At 33.2% G+C, this 18,560-nt stretch overlaps 1 protein-coding gene and 1 long non-coding RNA gene across 2 annotated transcripts; both read right to left on the minus strand.

Moving 5' to 3' along the window:
• Positions 1-72: 72 nt before the first annotated feature.
• LOC134702462 (uncharacterized) lies at positions 73-8,765 on the minus strand. Its single transcript, XM_063563363.1, has 2 exons — positions 8,740-8,765; positions 73-8,557 (listed from the first exon to the last, which is right to left on the minus strand). The coding sequence occupies exons 1-2, from the start codon at positions 8,763-8,765 to the stop codon at positions 73-75; spliced, it is 8,511 nt and encodes a 2,836-aa protein (XP_063419433.1).
• Positions 8,766-8,810: 45 nt separating this feature from the next.
• On the minus strand, positions 8,811-18,075 carry LOC134702461 (uncharacterized). The gene is made up of 6 exons (XR_010104416.1): positions 18,019-18,075; positions 13,512-13,578; positions 12,437-12,503; positions 11,392-11,429; positions 9,893-9,953; positions 8,811-8,904 (listed from the first exon to the last, which is right to left on the minus strand). It is a non-coding gene; the product is annotated as an uncharacterized LOC134702461 (long non-coding RNA).
• Positions 18,076-18,560: the final 485 nt, after the last annotated feature.

An 18,560-nucleotide genomic window follows, 5' to 3' on the forward strand; every position in this document is an offset into this window, starting at 1 on the left:
AACTCGCAGTGTCATTTACAGGTACCAATTATATTCATATACAGTATATATATATATATATATATATGATACTTATCGGCTATCTTTAAGCATTATGGATACAGCATCGTGATAACTGTAGTAAGTTGGAATGCCTTTAACTTCTACTTTTGAGCAACCTTTGACATAGACATGATCAATCAATGTACCACCTTCTGTTGTGGCCTCTTCCACTAGCTGTTGAAATCCTTTTGAAGTCATATAGTCCAGTATGGATCTTTCTCCCTTTAATATGTCTTGATTAAAGTCACCTAAAACAATGATATTGTTTGAAAGTTCAGTCAATTTGCTTACAAACGAAATAAATGTTTTAAGAAATATTCCAATTTGATACTTCTGAGTTCTATATATTGTTGCCACAAGGACATTCATGGTGGGGATTCTGAAAGTCATACATTCTAGATTTTCCACGGTAATGTTACAATTTTCATATTCAGAATCTGTTTTTACATATACTCCAACTCCTCCGTGGCCCATAGCTTGCAAATTCATAAACACAGAATTAGTCGGTGTGTAGGCTGCAGATCTTGGTTGGTGATAAAAATCATAGTTAGGAAGATAAACATGATCAGAGGAAGATTCAAGCCATGTTTCAGTCAGACATACATAATCTGCATCTGTACAGTCTGAATTAGCCACTAAATCATTTTTATGAGCTCTTAGTCCTTGGATATTGTGATAAACAATAGTTACAAGTGTTTCTTCAGATGATGCTTCTACATTTTCAGTCAGATAATGTTTCATTGTTTTTATGCCTTTTATGATATCAGGATCACAGTATATTTTTTTACCAAGTGTTTTGTCATCAATTGGTAATATATGAAGCCCTTCTTTTGTAGTAACTCTACTCAATGCAACATATGCCTGGCCATAAGTGAAGCATTTATTCAAATCCACAACTGCTTGTGAAACTGTCAAACCCTGAACTTTATGAACAGTACATGCCCATGCTAACTGCAAAGGAAACTGTTTTCTCGTTCCATTTTTGAATGGTATGTCCTCTGTAGATGGTTCCAATCCAACGCATCTTTTCCCATTTATTGTTTTTTGAATCTTAGCGTTTTTTCCTACTCTCTCATTGTCAAAATTGATAAAAATAACATTCGGCAAAGACCCTTCTAAAAATTCTGCAATGCTGACAATAGTGCCCATTACCCCATTTACCAAGCCATCATTGACGGCTTCATTCTTTTTCAGCATTACGCGGGCTCCTTCAGCTAATAGAATTGAAGTTGGGAGACAAATATCAGTTTGTGAAAAATTTGCTGTTTTCTTTCTTAGTTTTCCTGTAGCTTTATTTTTTTCAAAATCTTGTGCTTCAATTAACTTAGGTTCACTGGACAGTTTAATAACCATTTCAGTATTGTGAATATTAATCTCATTATTAGTAGCATAAATGTGTAAAGCTTCATCTGTCCCACTACCTATACACTGCTTTAACATTTTTAAATCTGAGGATTCTAACGGAGAATATTTGTCTTTTATCCTAAGTCTATTCAATAACTGAGCAAACAAACCATCTTCACGTTGTCTCATGACTTCATCTAATTCTACAATAGTGAAGAAATCGTTCCACAGATAGTTCAAAGGATTCGATGGATCATCTACATAAAGTTTATCAGTTTTTCGGCATTTTACTGGTGGTAACTGAAAAAAATCTCCAACAGCTATCACTGAAACCCCACCAAAAGGATCTTTTTCAGGTCTTTTCTTGATCTGACGCAACCGTTCATGAATGAAGAATAACAACCTCTTGTTGACCATTGAGACTTCGTCTATGATTAAAATTTGTAAATTTTCTAATTTTGACCTTAAAGTGTTCAGCTTATCTTCACCAAGCATCGCTTTGTCAACAGTAAGAGTTTTGAAAATAGAAAGAGCATGGTGAATCGTCAATCCATTTATATTGAAGGCTGCAGTGCCAGTTGGTGCAGTCAATAAAACTGTCAAATCGTCTGGACTAGGAGAGCAGCGAGCAAGAATTCTTGTGGTTTCATAATGTAAGCATTTAATCAGATGGCTTTTTCCTGTTCCAGCTCCGCCTGTTACAAAGACGTGAAAGGGAGGGGGATTTTTACCATTGGCTTTTAGGTTGCACCATTCTCTTACCTTATAGAAAATACGCCTTTGTTTCATGTTTAAACCTCTCAACAAGGGTATAACTTCCGACCTTAGTAAACAAGTTTTAATCCCATTTCCACTAACTATTTCTGGCTTGTTACTTTTATTTAAATCTGGTATTCCAAATTCAGGACTGTCGACTTCTATGACAGTTGAAGATTTGGCTGCTTCAGTGCATTCACGTCTTTCACTCTCTGTTTCTGGACATAGGTCTGCCCACGCATCTTCTTGGTAATCATTTTCTTCCAATTTTTTTTCTGCAGCTTCTAGCTCTTTGCCACTTTTCACAAAGTTGGACATGTTAGTATTAACTATTTGTTCGACTTTAACAAGAACCTCTTTCTGATTATACCTGACCATTCCTGATTTGTAAAACAATTCATATGTCAAAAATTGTGGCGGTTTCAACTGTTCCTCTAATCTGTAAGGTAAATATAACTGTAAAATACTTTGGTAGTACTGTTCAGGCGATGTTTCAATGGAAAATCGTGCATATTTGATAATAGCAGGCTGGGTTCTTGTCCGCTTTCTGATGTATCCCATATCATTTTTAAGTTTGAATGTGGTATCTTCATTTATTTTATTTGGAACCTGTGTTTCTGCTAAAACTGAAAACTCGGAGCAAAATGAAGCTAAACACATCTGATTAAATAATTCAAGTTCTGGTCGACTTTTATATCTATCAGTAATGCTTTTCATCCAAAGTTCGATATCATCACCGTCATCAATGTCATCATCATCATCGATTTCCTTTGAAGGTTTTTTTGTATTTGCGCTTTTAGATTTGATTAAAAGTTCTTTTAGAGGAATACTCATTTTACATGGATTTTCTCCAACTGGAATGAATTCAACTTTTCTTGAACATTCTTTCAAACTTAAGCCGATCACTCTAAAAACAGCTTCTTGGGCACTCAGCTCTCGAAAGTGAAAGTATGCAGTACCTACTTGTTTCATTGTATGTTGTGCATTCAAATTTCCATCAGCGGCCTCATTTTTTGTTTGTTGTAGCAACAATCCAAGTTCACGTTCTGATTTACTGATGTAACTTATTATATAAACAACACAAGAATAAGCATCTAATATGTATTGTATATCCATATTTGCGTCCCATGCTTTCAGGAGATGCGGGTTGTACTGATTGATAAACATTTCATTTTTGTTTCTTTTTAACACCACAGTATTTCTATATGTAACTGACCTAAAGCATTCTTGAAAATCTTCCTGAGATACTCCTGCCCTTATGAATAACTCCGTAGTAGTTAAATTTTCCTTTTCACAGTCTTTGATTACAGCCCATAGAGATTCTAATATCTTTTTAGCTTCTAATGAACTAATTCCCGATTTTGGTTTTTCAACAACATCATCGTCAACATCTTCATCAGTGTCATCAGCAACACTACATTCTTCTTCATCATCCTTAGGTGGGCGTGATATAAATGTTTTTTCAGAGGGTGGTCTTGGGAAATTAAAACGACACACAGTTCCCTTTTTTCTACAACTTTTTGAATGTGTTTTGCTATGTTGTTGTACAGTTGTGACAATGTCTTTTAGCTCTGAGTCCTCGGTTTCCAGCGGTAGTTTACATGTTATATATTTGTCAACAAACTCAGTTACAATATCATCTTCATCTTCATTAAATTTTGGGGCATCTTCTACCCAGAACAAACAGTGCGTGTGTGGAGAACCTCTCTGTTGAAATTCAACTCTATAAAAGTAGTCTATCACATGACCAATTGGTTGAGCATCTGACATTATAACATCTTTTAGAAATCTTTTAAATCTACGATCAAACATTCGTGCAGGTGTAACAGGATTACTACAAAGGACTTTGCACTTTTCATCCCAAGTAAGTTCGTCAAACTTACGAATATCTCCTTGTTGCTTCAATATTGTTTCTATGATTTCTTTCCATCTGAAGTCTGCAGAAGAAAACGAGGCAAAGAATGTGGGAATACCTAACTGGCGAATCATAGCAAAAATATTCTTTTGTTCAGCTTGCCAATAAGGAGGTGTTCCTCTTACAGGTTTCATAAACTTTATTGCCTCATCTTTTCGGAATAACCCATGTAATGTGTCTTTATCACATAGCATTTTGCCTGTTACTTTCTTTCCATTTGAAAACACCGATCCTTTCCTTAAGGAAATTTGAACATTTGACATAACTCTATCTAGTTCAGACATATATTGACAAAAGAATATATAAGAAGTATCTCTTGCAAATCGGTTTTCTACACTCATTAATCTCAGATTGAAATATCTTAATAAAGATAACTTTTCTTCTCTCTCTTCATTCAATGTGTTTTTACCTGTAGGATAATGTACTGGAAACGTTTGAGCTTCAATACCCTTTGTTCTCAAAAGACTTACAGGGTTATTTTCCTCTGCAGGTGATAGATTGAATTCCTTATCAAACAATGCATCTAAAGCTTCCTGTGCAATATCAGCAGGCTGTAAACATGTGTCCAACTGAACGCCCTGTAAAGTATCATCTAAGTATGTATCCGCTTCATTTGTTTGTTCCTCTGTATTTGACCTATCTTGCAAATTATCATTTAGCGTTTCATTTGTTGTTGTTGAAGTGTCCATGCTCTCTACTTCAGGGCAACAGTCCTTATTTTGTAAAGGAATAGGGTTCAACCACTTTTCATTGATTACTATATTTGAATACCACTCATTTTTTTCTTTTAAAAATAGCAATGCTTCTTCTAAATGTTTAGTATCAACAAATTGATATTCCTCATAACCCTTATACTGTAATTTCCTTTTGAGCTTCACTTTAACTAAACAATTGTCATCTTCAGATCTAGGCAAAGTAGTAGTTACCTTAAAAATATCTGACGGTACACAAACACATGGTCCATGAACTGCCTTTTGGCCACCTTTAGGTAGAGCAATTATCTTCATGAAAGGTATATTAAGAGAAATTAAATGTTGTTCTAGTTGATTTAATTTGCTAAGTTCATTAGGAACATCATCTAATAATAGGTTGTTAAAAAAAGATTCAGCAGGCACTTTTCCTTTCTGGATCTTTCTGTGACATGTGTAACAAATCCAAAGGGATTGTCTACTAGTTCCTTGATACTTACATTCATCTTCGCATTCGTCTAAACATTTATGCAAATACTTATCAGAAATGCAAGTGTCTGCTACATCTTTTACAGAATCCTTTTGATACAAATCCTTCTTATATTCCATTACTTGATTTTGAAATGAAAGTCTAAAACAGCAAGCACAAATGTATTCAGGTCCTTCACATACATCTTTCTTAAATTTTTCAATAACTTTTGACATGTCTTTTCCTTCTTCTTTAGAAAGAATTCTTTTAGACAAAGTCTGACTTTTAACATGCTTTCGATGTTCATCATCATTAGCATACTTGTGAATGCTTGCCTGTTTCACCTTACTTTGATATTCATCATCAGTAGCATACTTGTGAATGCTTGCCTGTTTCACCTTGTTTTGATATTCATCATCAGTAGCATACTTGTGAATGCTTGCCTGTTTCAACTTATTTTGATGTTCATCATCAGTAGCATACTTGTGAATGCTTGCTTGTTTAATTTTAATTTTGTGTGCATCATCAGTAGCATATTTGTGAATGGCTGCCTCTTTCAATTTTGTTCTGTATTCATCATTATTTTCATATTTTTTAATGCTTTCATTTTTCTTTTCTTCCCTGTGTTTTTCGTCTGTCATATACTTTTCCTTTGAAGCTTTTTTAATATCTAATTTATATGTGTAATCATTCTGATATTTCTCCCTTCCTTTTCTTATTTTCTGAGCTTTGTACGAATCGTCGTTCGAATACTTTTTCCTTTGTGTTGATAATGTTTTGTACCTTGATTGAGAATCTGTTTGATACTTTAATTTTTGTTTTTCAGATTTTGATAAGTATTGTACTTCATTTATAGCTTTGTCTGAATGAATTCCTTTCTGTGACGATATAACATAAGAATTGTTTTCATTATTTAAACCACTCGTCTGTTGATCTTGTTTTCTGTATTTCTTTGAAACAAATAAATCATTTTGCTCACATTTCCTTTTCATTGCAACTCCCTTATTTTCAGGTGGTTTGTGCATCTCTGGTATAACTGATAATACAACCTCATAGTGTTGTAAGTCTCTGATGTGTTGAAGATAGATTGCTCTATCATTTATTTCACTGTTTGTGTGAATTTGAGACGATGAATACTTTATCCATACTCCATTATAAAACGTATAAATATCCGTTTTTAGAAGGTCTGCTGCGGCGATTATTTCCAATGCAGTTCCCCATGAATTGTTCTCTCTCATTTTTCGACCACTTATATGTTCTTCTACTGTACCATATTGGTTTTCTAATAGACTAGTCAAATGATTTGAAATGCTCAAGCTATGCTTAATTATGTCTTGTCTAACCTTTTCATGGAATATTTGTGTATGTGAAACAGCGTAAGATATTGCTCTAAAGAGACAGTTTCCATCTGCTATGATGGACTTTGTTTCAGAGGGATGGCCAATATTACACGATTCTGAACTGCACATGTTTTTATTCACTTCTTTTGAAGATATATTCAATATTCCACAGAGTTTCCTTTTAGAACAGAAATCTAATGGCTTAAAGGAATAATTGGATCTACAATCAGACATTATTTCTATATCAGAAACTTCATCTTCTTTAATAAATGTACATGGAGACCCTACCTTTGAAAAATCTACTGATTCCATGTCATCTGATATGTCCATTAACCTGTCGGATTCAATGTCATCTGATACATTGTGTGATATGTCCATTAATATGTCTGATTCAATGTCATTTGAAAGATCAGATACAAGTCTTTTGGTATTTTTCAACAATCCTCCCTTTGATTTGTCGATTGTTTCTTCGTTAGTCTCATTTTCTTCAATATTATGCTTATTATCTAAATAACCTAGTATTGGTACACTATCTTGTGTTTCAATATGTTGCATATTATCTTGCAATGTCATATTTACACTACTGTCAACTGTGTCTTGTATTGCAACAGTAATTCCTGTTACATCAAAAGGTACAGATTGATCACCCTGAACAAAATTACAGAAGTGTTGGTAAACAGCTTGAATGTCAGGAAGTTCAAATACAATACTAGAACCATAATTATCTATTAAACCAAAACGATTTCTTGCATGAGAATCAAACATATATATTTTGTTATTCTGCTTTATTACTAATGATGTTGTTGCTCTTACAGTAACAAAGCATCCGTCTGAGTCTATTAATGCATATTGCAGGGCTTGGTCTAAAGGTAAAACGCCATCAAAATCTGGGTCAACGTCATGTACAAATGCACAAATGGAACGTTTCTTGTGACAATGAATAATACGATTTCTAAGATCTACAAATTCTGGAAGATCTTCCACACAAAGATAATTATTAGTACCGTGCACAGATGTATAAATATCGTTACCTTCAATTAGTATATTGTCAAGATATAACTTGTTCCATGCAAAAACTGGTTTCAGTTTACTATGCACTATTGCAGATAAACAATTACTAACACATTGTTTCCCAGCGTTTTCACCAAACCTGGTATTTCCTTGATGAAAACTACCCTGAATGACTAGATTATTTTGTTCTTGTGTTACTTGTGATCTTGATAAATCATATAAAACTACAGGATTTTCAAATCTGATATTTGCATGCATACCTGTTTTCTGTTCACCTATCCATAAATAGGAATGCACAGATTTGTCTGCTTTGTTATCAATGTCATTTTTATTATTTCTACCCTGGCATGTTTGCTTGTTTTCAGACTGATTGTTGATTGAACCTGAATGACTTTTTAGTTTACTCAATTCTGAATTGATTAAATTAGTCTTAACTAAATGTATGTTGCAGTCAACAGAAGGAGCAGTCAATTCATTAACAGTTTGATACTGTTCAGTGGTATTGGCAACAGTATGCCCAGTTAAATCAGTAACAGTGTCATTGCAATCAGAGTTAACTGTCAATTCATTATCAGTGTGATTTCTTTCAGTATTACTGACAACAGAGTAAACAATCAATTCATTATCAGTGTTATTTCTTTTATTGACAACAGAGTTAACAGTCAATTCATTCACAGTGTGATTTCTTTTATTGACAACAGAGTTGACAGTCAATTCATTCACAGTGTGATTTCTTTCAGTATTATTGACAACAGAGTTAACAGTCAATTCATTATCAGTGTGATTTCTTTTATTGACAACAGAGTTAACAGTCAATTCATTCACAGTGTGATTTCTTTCAGTATTATTGACAACAGAGTTAACAGTCAATTCATTATCAGTGTGATTTATTTTATTGACAACAGAGTTAACAGTCAATTCATTCACAGTGTGATTTCTTTCAGTATAATTGACAACAGAGTTAACAGTCAATTCATTATCAGTGTGATTTCTTTTATTGACAACAGAGTTAACAGTCAATTCATTCACAGTGTGATTTCTTTCAGTATTATTGACAACAGAGTTAACAGTCAATTCATTATCAGTGTGATTTATTTTATTGACAACAGAGTTAACAGTCAAATCATTAATAGTGTCATTTCTTTCAATTTTATTGACAGTAAATTCATCAACAGTGTTTTCTCCTTCAGGATAACCATTCTCAGTGCTTTCTCCTTCAATTTTATCAATATCAGTAGAATGTTGCAAAGCCTCCTCTGCCAACCTTCTTTCTCTCATTCTTAGTTTTTGTTCTTTGGCTTTGGAGGCTTTGCTCTTATTTGATTTACGTGGCATCACCTGAAATGAAAAAAAATGTATAAAAATATTGTTATGACAATATCAAGTTTTGTAAAAGATTTACTATTATCAGTACCAAACTTATGTCATGTCCAACTTTGTTTTTAAAGCTTGAAATGCCAAAAAAAAAATATAAATAAAATTTTTAATCAAATCAATAGTACACTGATTGATTAACCTGTTTGTTTCAAGGATGTAACCTTAAAAACATTTTTGTTTACACTTTGTGAAACTGTTCATTTGAACAAAAGTTTTTATTGTATTTGAGAAGCTGATGAAACGATTAATATATTTAAATTCAGAACTCCATAATGAACACAAAATAATATACATCTAAATGCATATTGAAAAAGTTTCAAGCATTAAATAAATCTACAGAAAAAATGCATAAACATACATGTATCCATATTCATAAAAAAATATAACTGCTTGAAACCATTGACGGGTAAAGAATGCTATGCTAACTTAAAATAAACATTGTATTGCATTTATCAAATATTTTAAATTTGAGTTATCTTTCTTTTATCATATAAATTGCACATTTATATACCATGCTTAACTTATTTAATATATGATTAAATGGTTTTCTTGACAAGTCTGGTTATTTAAATACACATCATTTTGTGAACTATCACCCCTTTTTTTTGGTGAAGTTTGTGTTGTTTATTCTTTAGTTTTCTATGTTGTGTCATATGTACTATTGTTTGTCTGTTTGTCCTTTTCATTTTTTGCCATTGCATTGTCATGAGTTTGACTGTCCCTCTTTTGATTGATGAGTATAACAATATTATTAATAAATTGCATGAATGGCCTGGATAGAATGAAAAGAATGTTCACTTCTCTGCACTAAAGGGTTGGCAAAGTATTATATAGGCAGGATAACCCAAGTGGAAAAACTTTTATAGGGTATGCAATACTCCCAGAAATGGGAAATATTGAGCAATACCAATTGTTAAGCTTTTTATAAATATGCTAAAAAAATACTTACTCTATTGGTAAAGTATAGAAACCAGCTATGGATGTGAACCAACTAGGCTTAATTCCAAATGCTGAAAAAAAAAGAAGAAAAAAGTGATAATAAAAGCTTTACTATAGTATTCATGAACGCAGATATCACATATGTTGATGTAAACAGTATTCAAACTACCTCTTTGACTCTTTAACATGTTTAAACATTCAATTTACATGATTAAAATAAATGTTGAAAACAATGTGAAAAGAAAACAAGAATGTGACCATAGTACACGGATGCCCCACTCGCACTATCATTTTCTATGTTCAGTGGACCGTGAAATTGGGGTCAAACTTATAATTTGGAATTATAATAACAAAGATCATATCATAGGGAACATGTGTACTAAGTTTCAAGTTGATGTAACTTTAACTTTATCAAAAACTACCTTGACCAAAAACTTTAACCTGAACTTTGCACGATCATTTTCTATGTTCAGTGGACCATGAAATTGGGGTCAAAACTATAATTTGGCATTAAAATTAGAAAGATCATATCATGGGGAACATGTGTACTAAGTTTCAAGTTGATTGGACTTCAACTTCTTCAAAAACTACCTTGACCAAAAACTTTAACCTGAAGCGAACGGACGAACGAACGAACAAAGGCACAGACCAGAAAACATAATGCTCCTCTACTATCGTAGGTGGGGTATAAAAATATTATAAAAGCATTGCATACATGTTCTGCTGAAATAGCTGAATAATTGTAAAATCAAGAATGAACGTCATTTTATGCTTGTAACCGACAAGCTATAAGACTACCTAAAGTCACAAGAAAGAGGTACAAATTATCAACCAAACGCAAAATTAACTATTGATACAGAGAAATATCTGACCTTTATATCAATTTTAAACTCTAATGTAAATACTGATATCAAAATGGCAGTACTGTAATATGATTGATTGTTGCTTACTGGTTACCTAACGTCCAGTGGCAAATATTTCATGCATGTTCATGACGATAAAAACTATAACAAGTAAAGTCATGATACATGTGTAGTATGAAAATACTCAGTCAAAGTCATGTTTTTTAAACCATGACAGAATGTGTTTATTTTTAACCTAGTTCATTTATATGTTTTGGATTCAAATATGACGTCAATTTTCACAGAACTAGTACACATTTTTATTTAGGGGCCAGCCGATTTTCTTGCTGTGTTGAAGACCCATTGGTGGCCATCGGCTGTTATCTGCTCTTTGGTCAGGTTCTTTGCTCTTTGACATATTCCCTATTTACAATAAACTCTCTCTAGAAGGCCAAGTAAGGTATGAAGTGAAGTTAAAGAACCCTTGATTGTGAAAGGTTATGCCAAATAAAGCTAAGGTAGCTACTCAGTCTATTCCTGAGATATAAATGTACTTCAGAATAAGGTCTGGAATCAAGAGCAGGATATATATATGATATAAGCTTCTTCTCTTTTCAAGTAACAGTAATTTATGTGTATGTAGGTGACCTCTCTTGATTATACTTACTGCTTTGACAATGTCTTCTACAGTACTTCTTCAAAAATCTGCACAAGAAAAAAACACTAAAATTATATCACCATTTAACAATCTTTCTAAATACATATGCAACATTTATCATTTATAGTAAAAATAAATCTTCCACTATTGATGATAAAAGACTGAAAAAATAATAATCAAAAAGTTAAAAACAAAAAAAGGCTTTTGTATTTGATATTTTTGTCCAATATACATGATTTTTTTTTATTAGTTGGTATTGGCCTTGAATATTCTCAGATCTGTACTTGGTGCCTTTTTGATTTTGGGATGTATAACATGTATAAGTATTCCTCCATATCAACTCTGTGTTTTTGTTCATGTAATTCTATTTGTATCTATCTATCAAGTTAAGCCTTTTTTAACTGATATTCATGATATTTCTTCTTATGTTGTTCTGTTATACCGTTGTCCCAGGTTAGGGGAAGGTTGAGTGCTCGCAAACATGTTGAAAAAACTCCGCCACATTTTGTTTTATGGGCCAGTTCCAAGCCTGTAGTTGCTGTTTCATGTCTATCATATTTATTTTTTGGTAATTGTTTTCTTATAAATTATGCCCTTAGTTTTCTCAATTCAATTGTTTCATATTTCTCATGTTGAGGGCCTTTTATAGCCAACCATAGGCATACAGAATGTGTTTTTCTCATTTTTGAAGGCCGTACAGTTTGGTTATAATTGCTTACATCTACTTCATTTGAACTTTGTGACCTAGCGAATTCAGACTATTTACCACATGATCAACTTGACAGTATCATATGCATGATATGTTGAGCAGGATCTGCTTACTCTTTTGGAGCACCTGAGATCACCCTCATTTTTTGTTGGGGTTCGTGTTGCTTAGTCTTTATTTTTCTATGTTGTGTCTAATTATTTGTCTGTCCTTTTTTTTTAAATTCAAGCGTCACTGATGAGTTTTTTGTAGACGAAACACGCGTCTGGCGTATATACTAAATTCAATCCCGGAATCTTAATGAGTTTATTCATGTATATGTAGGTGACCTCTCTTGATTATACTTACTGCTTTGACAATGTCTGATCAAACAACAGCTTTATAAAAATGTCTTCTACAGTATTTCTTCAAAAATCTGCAAAAGAAAAATACACTAAAAATTATATCACCATTTAACAATCTTTCTAAATACATATGCAACATTTATCATTTATAGTAAAAACAAATCTTCCACTATTGATGATAAAAGACTGAAAAAATAACAATCAAAAAGTTAAAAACAAAAAAAGCCTTTTGTATTTGATATTTTTGTCCAATATACATGATTTTTTTTTATTAGTTGGTATTGGCCTTGAATATTCTCAGATCTGTACTTGGTGCCTTTTTGATTTTGGGATGTATAACATGTATAAGTATCCCTCCATATCAACTCTGTGTTTTTGTTCATGTAATTCTATTTGTATCTATCTATCAAGTTAAGCCTTTTTTAACTGATATTCATGATATTTCTTCTTATGTTGTTCTGTTATACCGTTGTCCCAGGTTAGGGGAAGGTTGAGTGCTCGCAAACATGTTGAAAAAACTCCGCCACATTTTGTTTTATGGGCCAGTTCCAAGCCTGTAGTTGCTGTTTCATGTCTATCATATTTATTTTTTGGTAATTGTTTTCTTATAAATTATGCCCTTAGTTTTCTCAATTCAATTGTTTCATATTTCTCATGTTGAGGGCCTTTTATAGCCAACCATAGGCATACAGAATGTGTTTTTCTCATTTTTGAAGGCTGTACAGTTTGGTTATAATTGCTTACATCTACTTCATTTGAACTTTGTGACCTAGCGAATTCAGACTATTTACCACATGATCAACTTGACAGTATCATATACATGATATGTTGAGCAGGATCTGCTTACTCTTTTGGAGCACCTGAGATCACCCTCATTTTTTATTGGGGTTCGTGTTGCTTAGTCTTTATTTTTCTATGTTGTGTCTAATTATTTGTCTGTCCTTTTTTTTTAAATTCAAGCGTCACTGATGAGTTTTTTGTAGACGAAATACGCGTCTGGCGTATATACTTAATTCAATCCCAGAATCTTAATGAGTTTATTTATGTATATGTAGGTGACCTCTCTTGATTATACTTACTGCTTTGACAATGTCTGATCAAACAACAGCTTTATAAAAATGTCTTCTACAGTATTTCTTCAAAAATCTGCAAAAGAAAAATACACTAAAATTTATATCACCATTTAACAATCTTTCTAAATACATATGCAACATTTATCATTTATAGTAAAAAAATAAATCTTTCACAATTGATGATAAAAGACTGATAAAAACATAATAATGAAAAAGTTTTAAAAAAAAAGTCTTTTATATTTGATATAATCATGATTATAGTCCAAGTAACATGATTTTTTTTATTAGTTGATATTGGCCTTGAATACTCTCAGATCTGTACTTAGTGCCTTTTTGATTTTGGGATGTATAAGTACCCCTCCATGACCACTCCGTTAATTTAAGCCTTTTTTAACTGATTTTTATAGTTTCTTCTTATGTCATGTTGCCGTGTTTGTGTACACAACTATGAAGTGTTCCCTCCAATGATAGGAGCACGTACATTTTTTGGAGACGTCTCAGGTGTTTTCCTATGGTAATAATAGCAACATGCAGTATACATGTAACTTACTAATTAACCATCATTCATGATATAAGTTTTTATAAACAACTTTAAATTTCTGAAATTTGGCTACTACAGACGATAATTTTTCTCTTATTATAATCTTTAAGTAAGCTTGCATTATTTCTGTTAATGAACATGTTGCAATTGAAATTACAAAATCGCAAGGCACAAAATCCATGATATCAATTAAAATCATGACCTTTAAACCATGAAAATGAGGTCAAAATCATATGAACCATGCCAGACAGACATGTACAACTGACAATCATTCTTTGGATTAAATATACATGTAGTTGATCATATGATCTATTGCTTATAATATCTGAGAAAAAAACTCTGCCATAAGAACTCAGGGGCGGATGCAGGAATTTTCGAAAGGGGGGGTGCAAAACATATGTCCCGATACAAATGCATTGATCGGCAAAAATAAAGGGGGGGGGGGGGGGGGTGCGCACCCCCGGAACCCCCCCTCTGGATCCGCCACTGGAACTTAACATTGAACAGTGAATCATGAAAATGAGGTCAAGGTCAGATGATACATGTACATGCCAAACAGACATATACACCTTACAATCCTTCCATACAACACATATAGTGTAGTTGACCTATTGCTTATATTTTGAAAAAGCCAGACCAAAACACAAAAACTGAGCAATGAACTGTTAAATTGAGGTCGAGGTCAAATAAAACCTGCAAGACTGACATAGGTATACCATGTATACGTCATGGTGATAAAATATTTCCATAAACCAAATATAGTTGACCTATTGCATATATAGTTTAAGAAAAAAAGACCAAAACTCAAAAACTTCACATTGACTTATTACTGCACCATAAAAATGAGGTCAAGGTCAAATGACACCTGCCAGTTAAACATGTAAACCTCACAATCATTCCATACATCAAATTTAGTGAACTATTGCTTAGAGTATCTGATATATGAACTTGTCTAGGAAAACTTAACCCAGTGTTTTCCCTAGGCTATTCATGCATTGCGGTACCGCTACGCATAGAATTTTGGCCGCTATCAGGGTTTCCCCTGGGTCAATTATTTTTTTCGCCACCTCTTTCGCCAAAACAATATATTTTTCGCCACTTTATTATTTTTTTCGCCAAGTAACACAAATACATTTTTCTTTTAAAATTTTCCTTTTTTTCCAGCCCCCCCCTAAATAAGAAGTGGTTTTTAAAACAAAACGAAGCATCTTATCACTTGAAATTGATCTCTCGTGTAAGGTGTAGTCATTACATTGAAGGGTTACTCTCATGCCAACCTTTTGAATTTCTTCATCACGACAGTTTTCTTTTCTAGACCATCGTAAATAAGTAAAACTAAATGCTTGATAGACGTGTGTAACTGAAACGACTTTGAAGTACTCACTCAAATCAATGATCTACATGAAAGTTAAATGACAAAGTTTAAAATCGGAGACCTTTCTTGCTTTTGGACATTTTTTGTCATAACAACAATTTTCTTTTCTGGACTATCATAAAAAGAAGGAGAGGAAGCGTAAAAATTTTGCTTCAAACACGTGCGTTGCAAAGTGGTTAATAAATCCCCTTTGTGACATATGACAGAAGCCATTTAACCATAATTTGTCATATTATATAATTAACACCTTTATTAATTAGTCCTTTGATGTCGATAGCTATGAATGCAATCAGCTGATTATTGATTTTCTGTCAAAATCTTAACGAGTTCAAGGTGAATTCCGAGTATTGTCTGATCGGTTAAGTCCGAGAAACCCGAAAAAAAGTAAATAAACAAGATGGCTGAAAATAAATCGTTATATTTCTTTCGCCAATGACGAATTTTAATCGCCAGAATTATTTGCGAAAATGGCGACCGCCAGCGGAAACCCTGGCCGCTATGCATTCATCATACTCGCTATGTGTGAAATTTGTATTATCTTGTAATATACAGTGACAATTGACAAAACTCTACAGGTGTTTCAAAATCACCGGACTGATAATTGATCATAATTAGATGCAACGCTCTGATTTTACAACCATGTTGATTAGAGATAAGGCCAAAAAAAAAAATAGGTGTGTTTCCTGTTGCATGCCCCAAAAAATTAGGGTCGGTAGGTAGGTATTTTTTTTTTTTATTGGCCTGCTTCGGTTGTTTTTTGTGTATTTTTATAATCAGTTTGTTATTCTTTCAGGTTATTTTCATCAGTTCATTGTATAAAGTATACAAGATATGAATAGTCCATATTTCATGGTTTTTTCCAGTCACAGTAAATTCATTGTTCTTTAATCCAAAGTCATGATACTGATTGAATATATCAATAAAGGTGGTAGAATTAGAAAATGGGGCTATTATACTTTTTTTCTCGTTCCTGTGTGGACACTCATCGATTGTTATTGATAACCTTTGACTGATGGCCATAGCAGAAGCCATGCCGTTTTTGACTTCAATCTGTATCACACAAATACTTACTGTATTAAAATTTTATTTGAAATCAAACGTTTAAAAGATGCCATTCAAAGGCTATACTAAACAAAAACCGTTTCCGGAAAAAACGAAAAAAATCCGGATTTTTTTTTTTTTTTTTCCGGGAAAAAAAAGTTAGGGTCGGCGCCAAAAAATTAGGGTCGGTCGGGCGACCGGAAACACACCTATTTTTTTTTTGGCCTAACAACATTCAAGATCCTCCTATTTTTTTAAGCCTCCGTAACTTTGTCAGACTTGTGAGACGGCCTTTTTGGTGCCTTTCATGGTCTCACACTTACTGACAGTAAAGCCATGTATATTAATTAAACGATGTTTGTGACCAAAATTATGTGTACACTTTTGAAATGAAAACAAAACTGGTTCCACTTCCTCATAAAATTAACGGTAACCATTCACTGAAGTCGTCCTAATAATCAATCGTCTAAAATAAACACGAAGACAAGCGGGCAGTTACAAATTAATATCTTCTGACGCAAAAATGTTCAATGTTTTTTTATTTTCTGTTATAATTATATTTTATTCAGTCTATGAAATATAAATCAATCAATAATTACCAAAATTTGACATTTTTAATACACGTGGTACTGACTGTTTTCACGCTTTTTTTTTAAAATAATCACTTATTAGGGAGAACGTCAAACCTGGTTTACGAAATTTTTGCAAGGAAGAGAGTATCCGTTTATTAATATTGATGGCGTTGAGTGACATTCTGCGTTAACTTACGGTAAGTAACAATTAAAAAAGTGCACACAGATATGCACTAGACCAGTCAGACTATTGGCAGTGTACGTTAACTAGTCCCAGCTTATTTAAACTAGACACTGGCTTCGGGCTACAACTCAATGTCTCAGACTGACATCATGGGTGGCTGATACAGCAGGCTTGCCATTGATTGTATTACATACAATTTATCTGTATTTACTACTAAGTAGTAAGTATATAATAAACTGTGATATTCATACTAATGGAAATAATATTCCAGAATACTTTTTCCTTTTGGAACTTATATAATGAAGGAACTTCTATACCGTGACAAAAATGCGTGTAATATTTAGGGATACCCGTACGGTGACTGGTGAACCCGTACGGTGACTGGTGAACCCGTACGGTGACTGGTGAACCCGTACGGTGACTGGTGAACCCGTACGGTGACTGGTGAACCCGGACGTTATTATTTACCATTGGCATTGTATTGTCCTTAATATTTTTGGGACCTTCTTGTGTTTTTCAGGGATGACATTTCAATCACGAGTGCTCGAAGTGGTAGGAGGTAGTCCAAATAAGTATGATGTCTGGCAAGGCTATTTTCTTTCGTCCCAGAAAAAATTAAAAAAATAGCCTTGCCAGACGTCATGATTGTTTGGACTAGGTCCAGGATGAACAGATGGAAATTATTAGGTCACTTGTTCAAGCTTCGTCACATATGATTGATAGCGCGAAGATTAATTATATAGAGATGAAAGTGTACTGTAGATAATCATTCTCAGGTCTCGTGAATCTTACTAAGTTACCTTTTTTAAATATTATTTCTTCTTCCTCGTGTAACGCTATAAACATCACAGTCAGCTAGGCGCTTTAATCATACATCATATATTAGGACAAGTCGTCCTAATATTAGGACAAGTCGCCCAAATGTTAGAAAAACCAACTCGTCCTCTAGTTATTTTTTGTTTGTTTTTGTTTGCGTGAGCCCTCTATCTAGACATCTTTGATATTGAGTGTACATTAAATTATCAGAGATCTATTAGCCTATATGTCCAATGTATTTTTGTTTTACAATTAACTTTATGACTAGACCTGTGACAGAGCTCAACGTAGAGGCCATAGACTATATATAGATGCATGACATTTCATTATAGACAAACAGATTTGACACTAGGTGACAGAAAGGAAACAAAGAAAATTAGTCAATAAAGGGCATACGATACAGGTACAGGAGAGGTAATGATGTTGCTAACGTAAACTGAATAACATATTATTTAAACTAAACTGTTATTTTCGCGACGTCAAACTGTGACACATCTGCATTTCGGGAATTGGTGCCTTTTTCGAC

The sequence above is a fragment of the Mytilus trossulus genome, unplaced genomic scaffold (genome assembly GCF_036588685.1).
Source record: "Mytilus trossulus isolate FHL-02 unplaced genomic scaffold, PNRI_Mtr1.1.1.hap1 h1tg000475l__unscaffolded, whole genome shotgun sequence".
NCBI classification, from domain to species: domain Eukaryota; kingdom Metazoa; phylum Mollusca; class Bivalvia; order Mytilida; family Mytilidae; genus Mytilus; species Mytilus trossulus.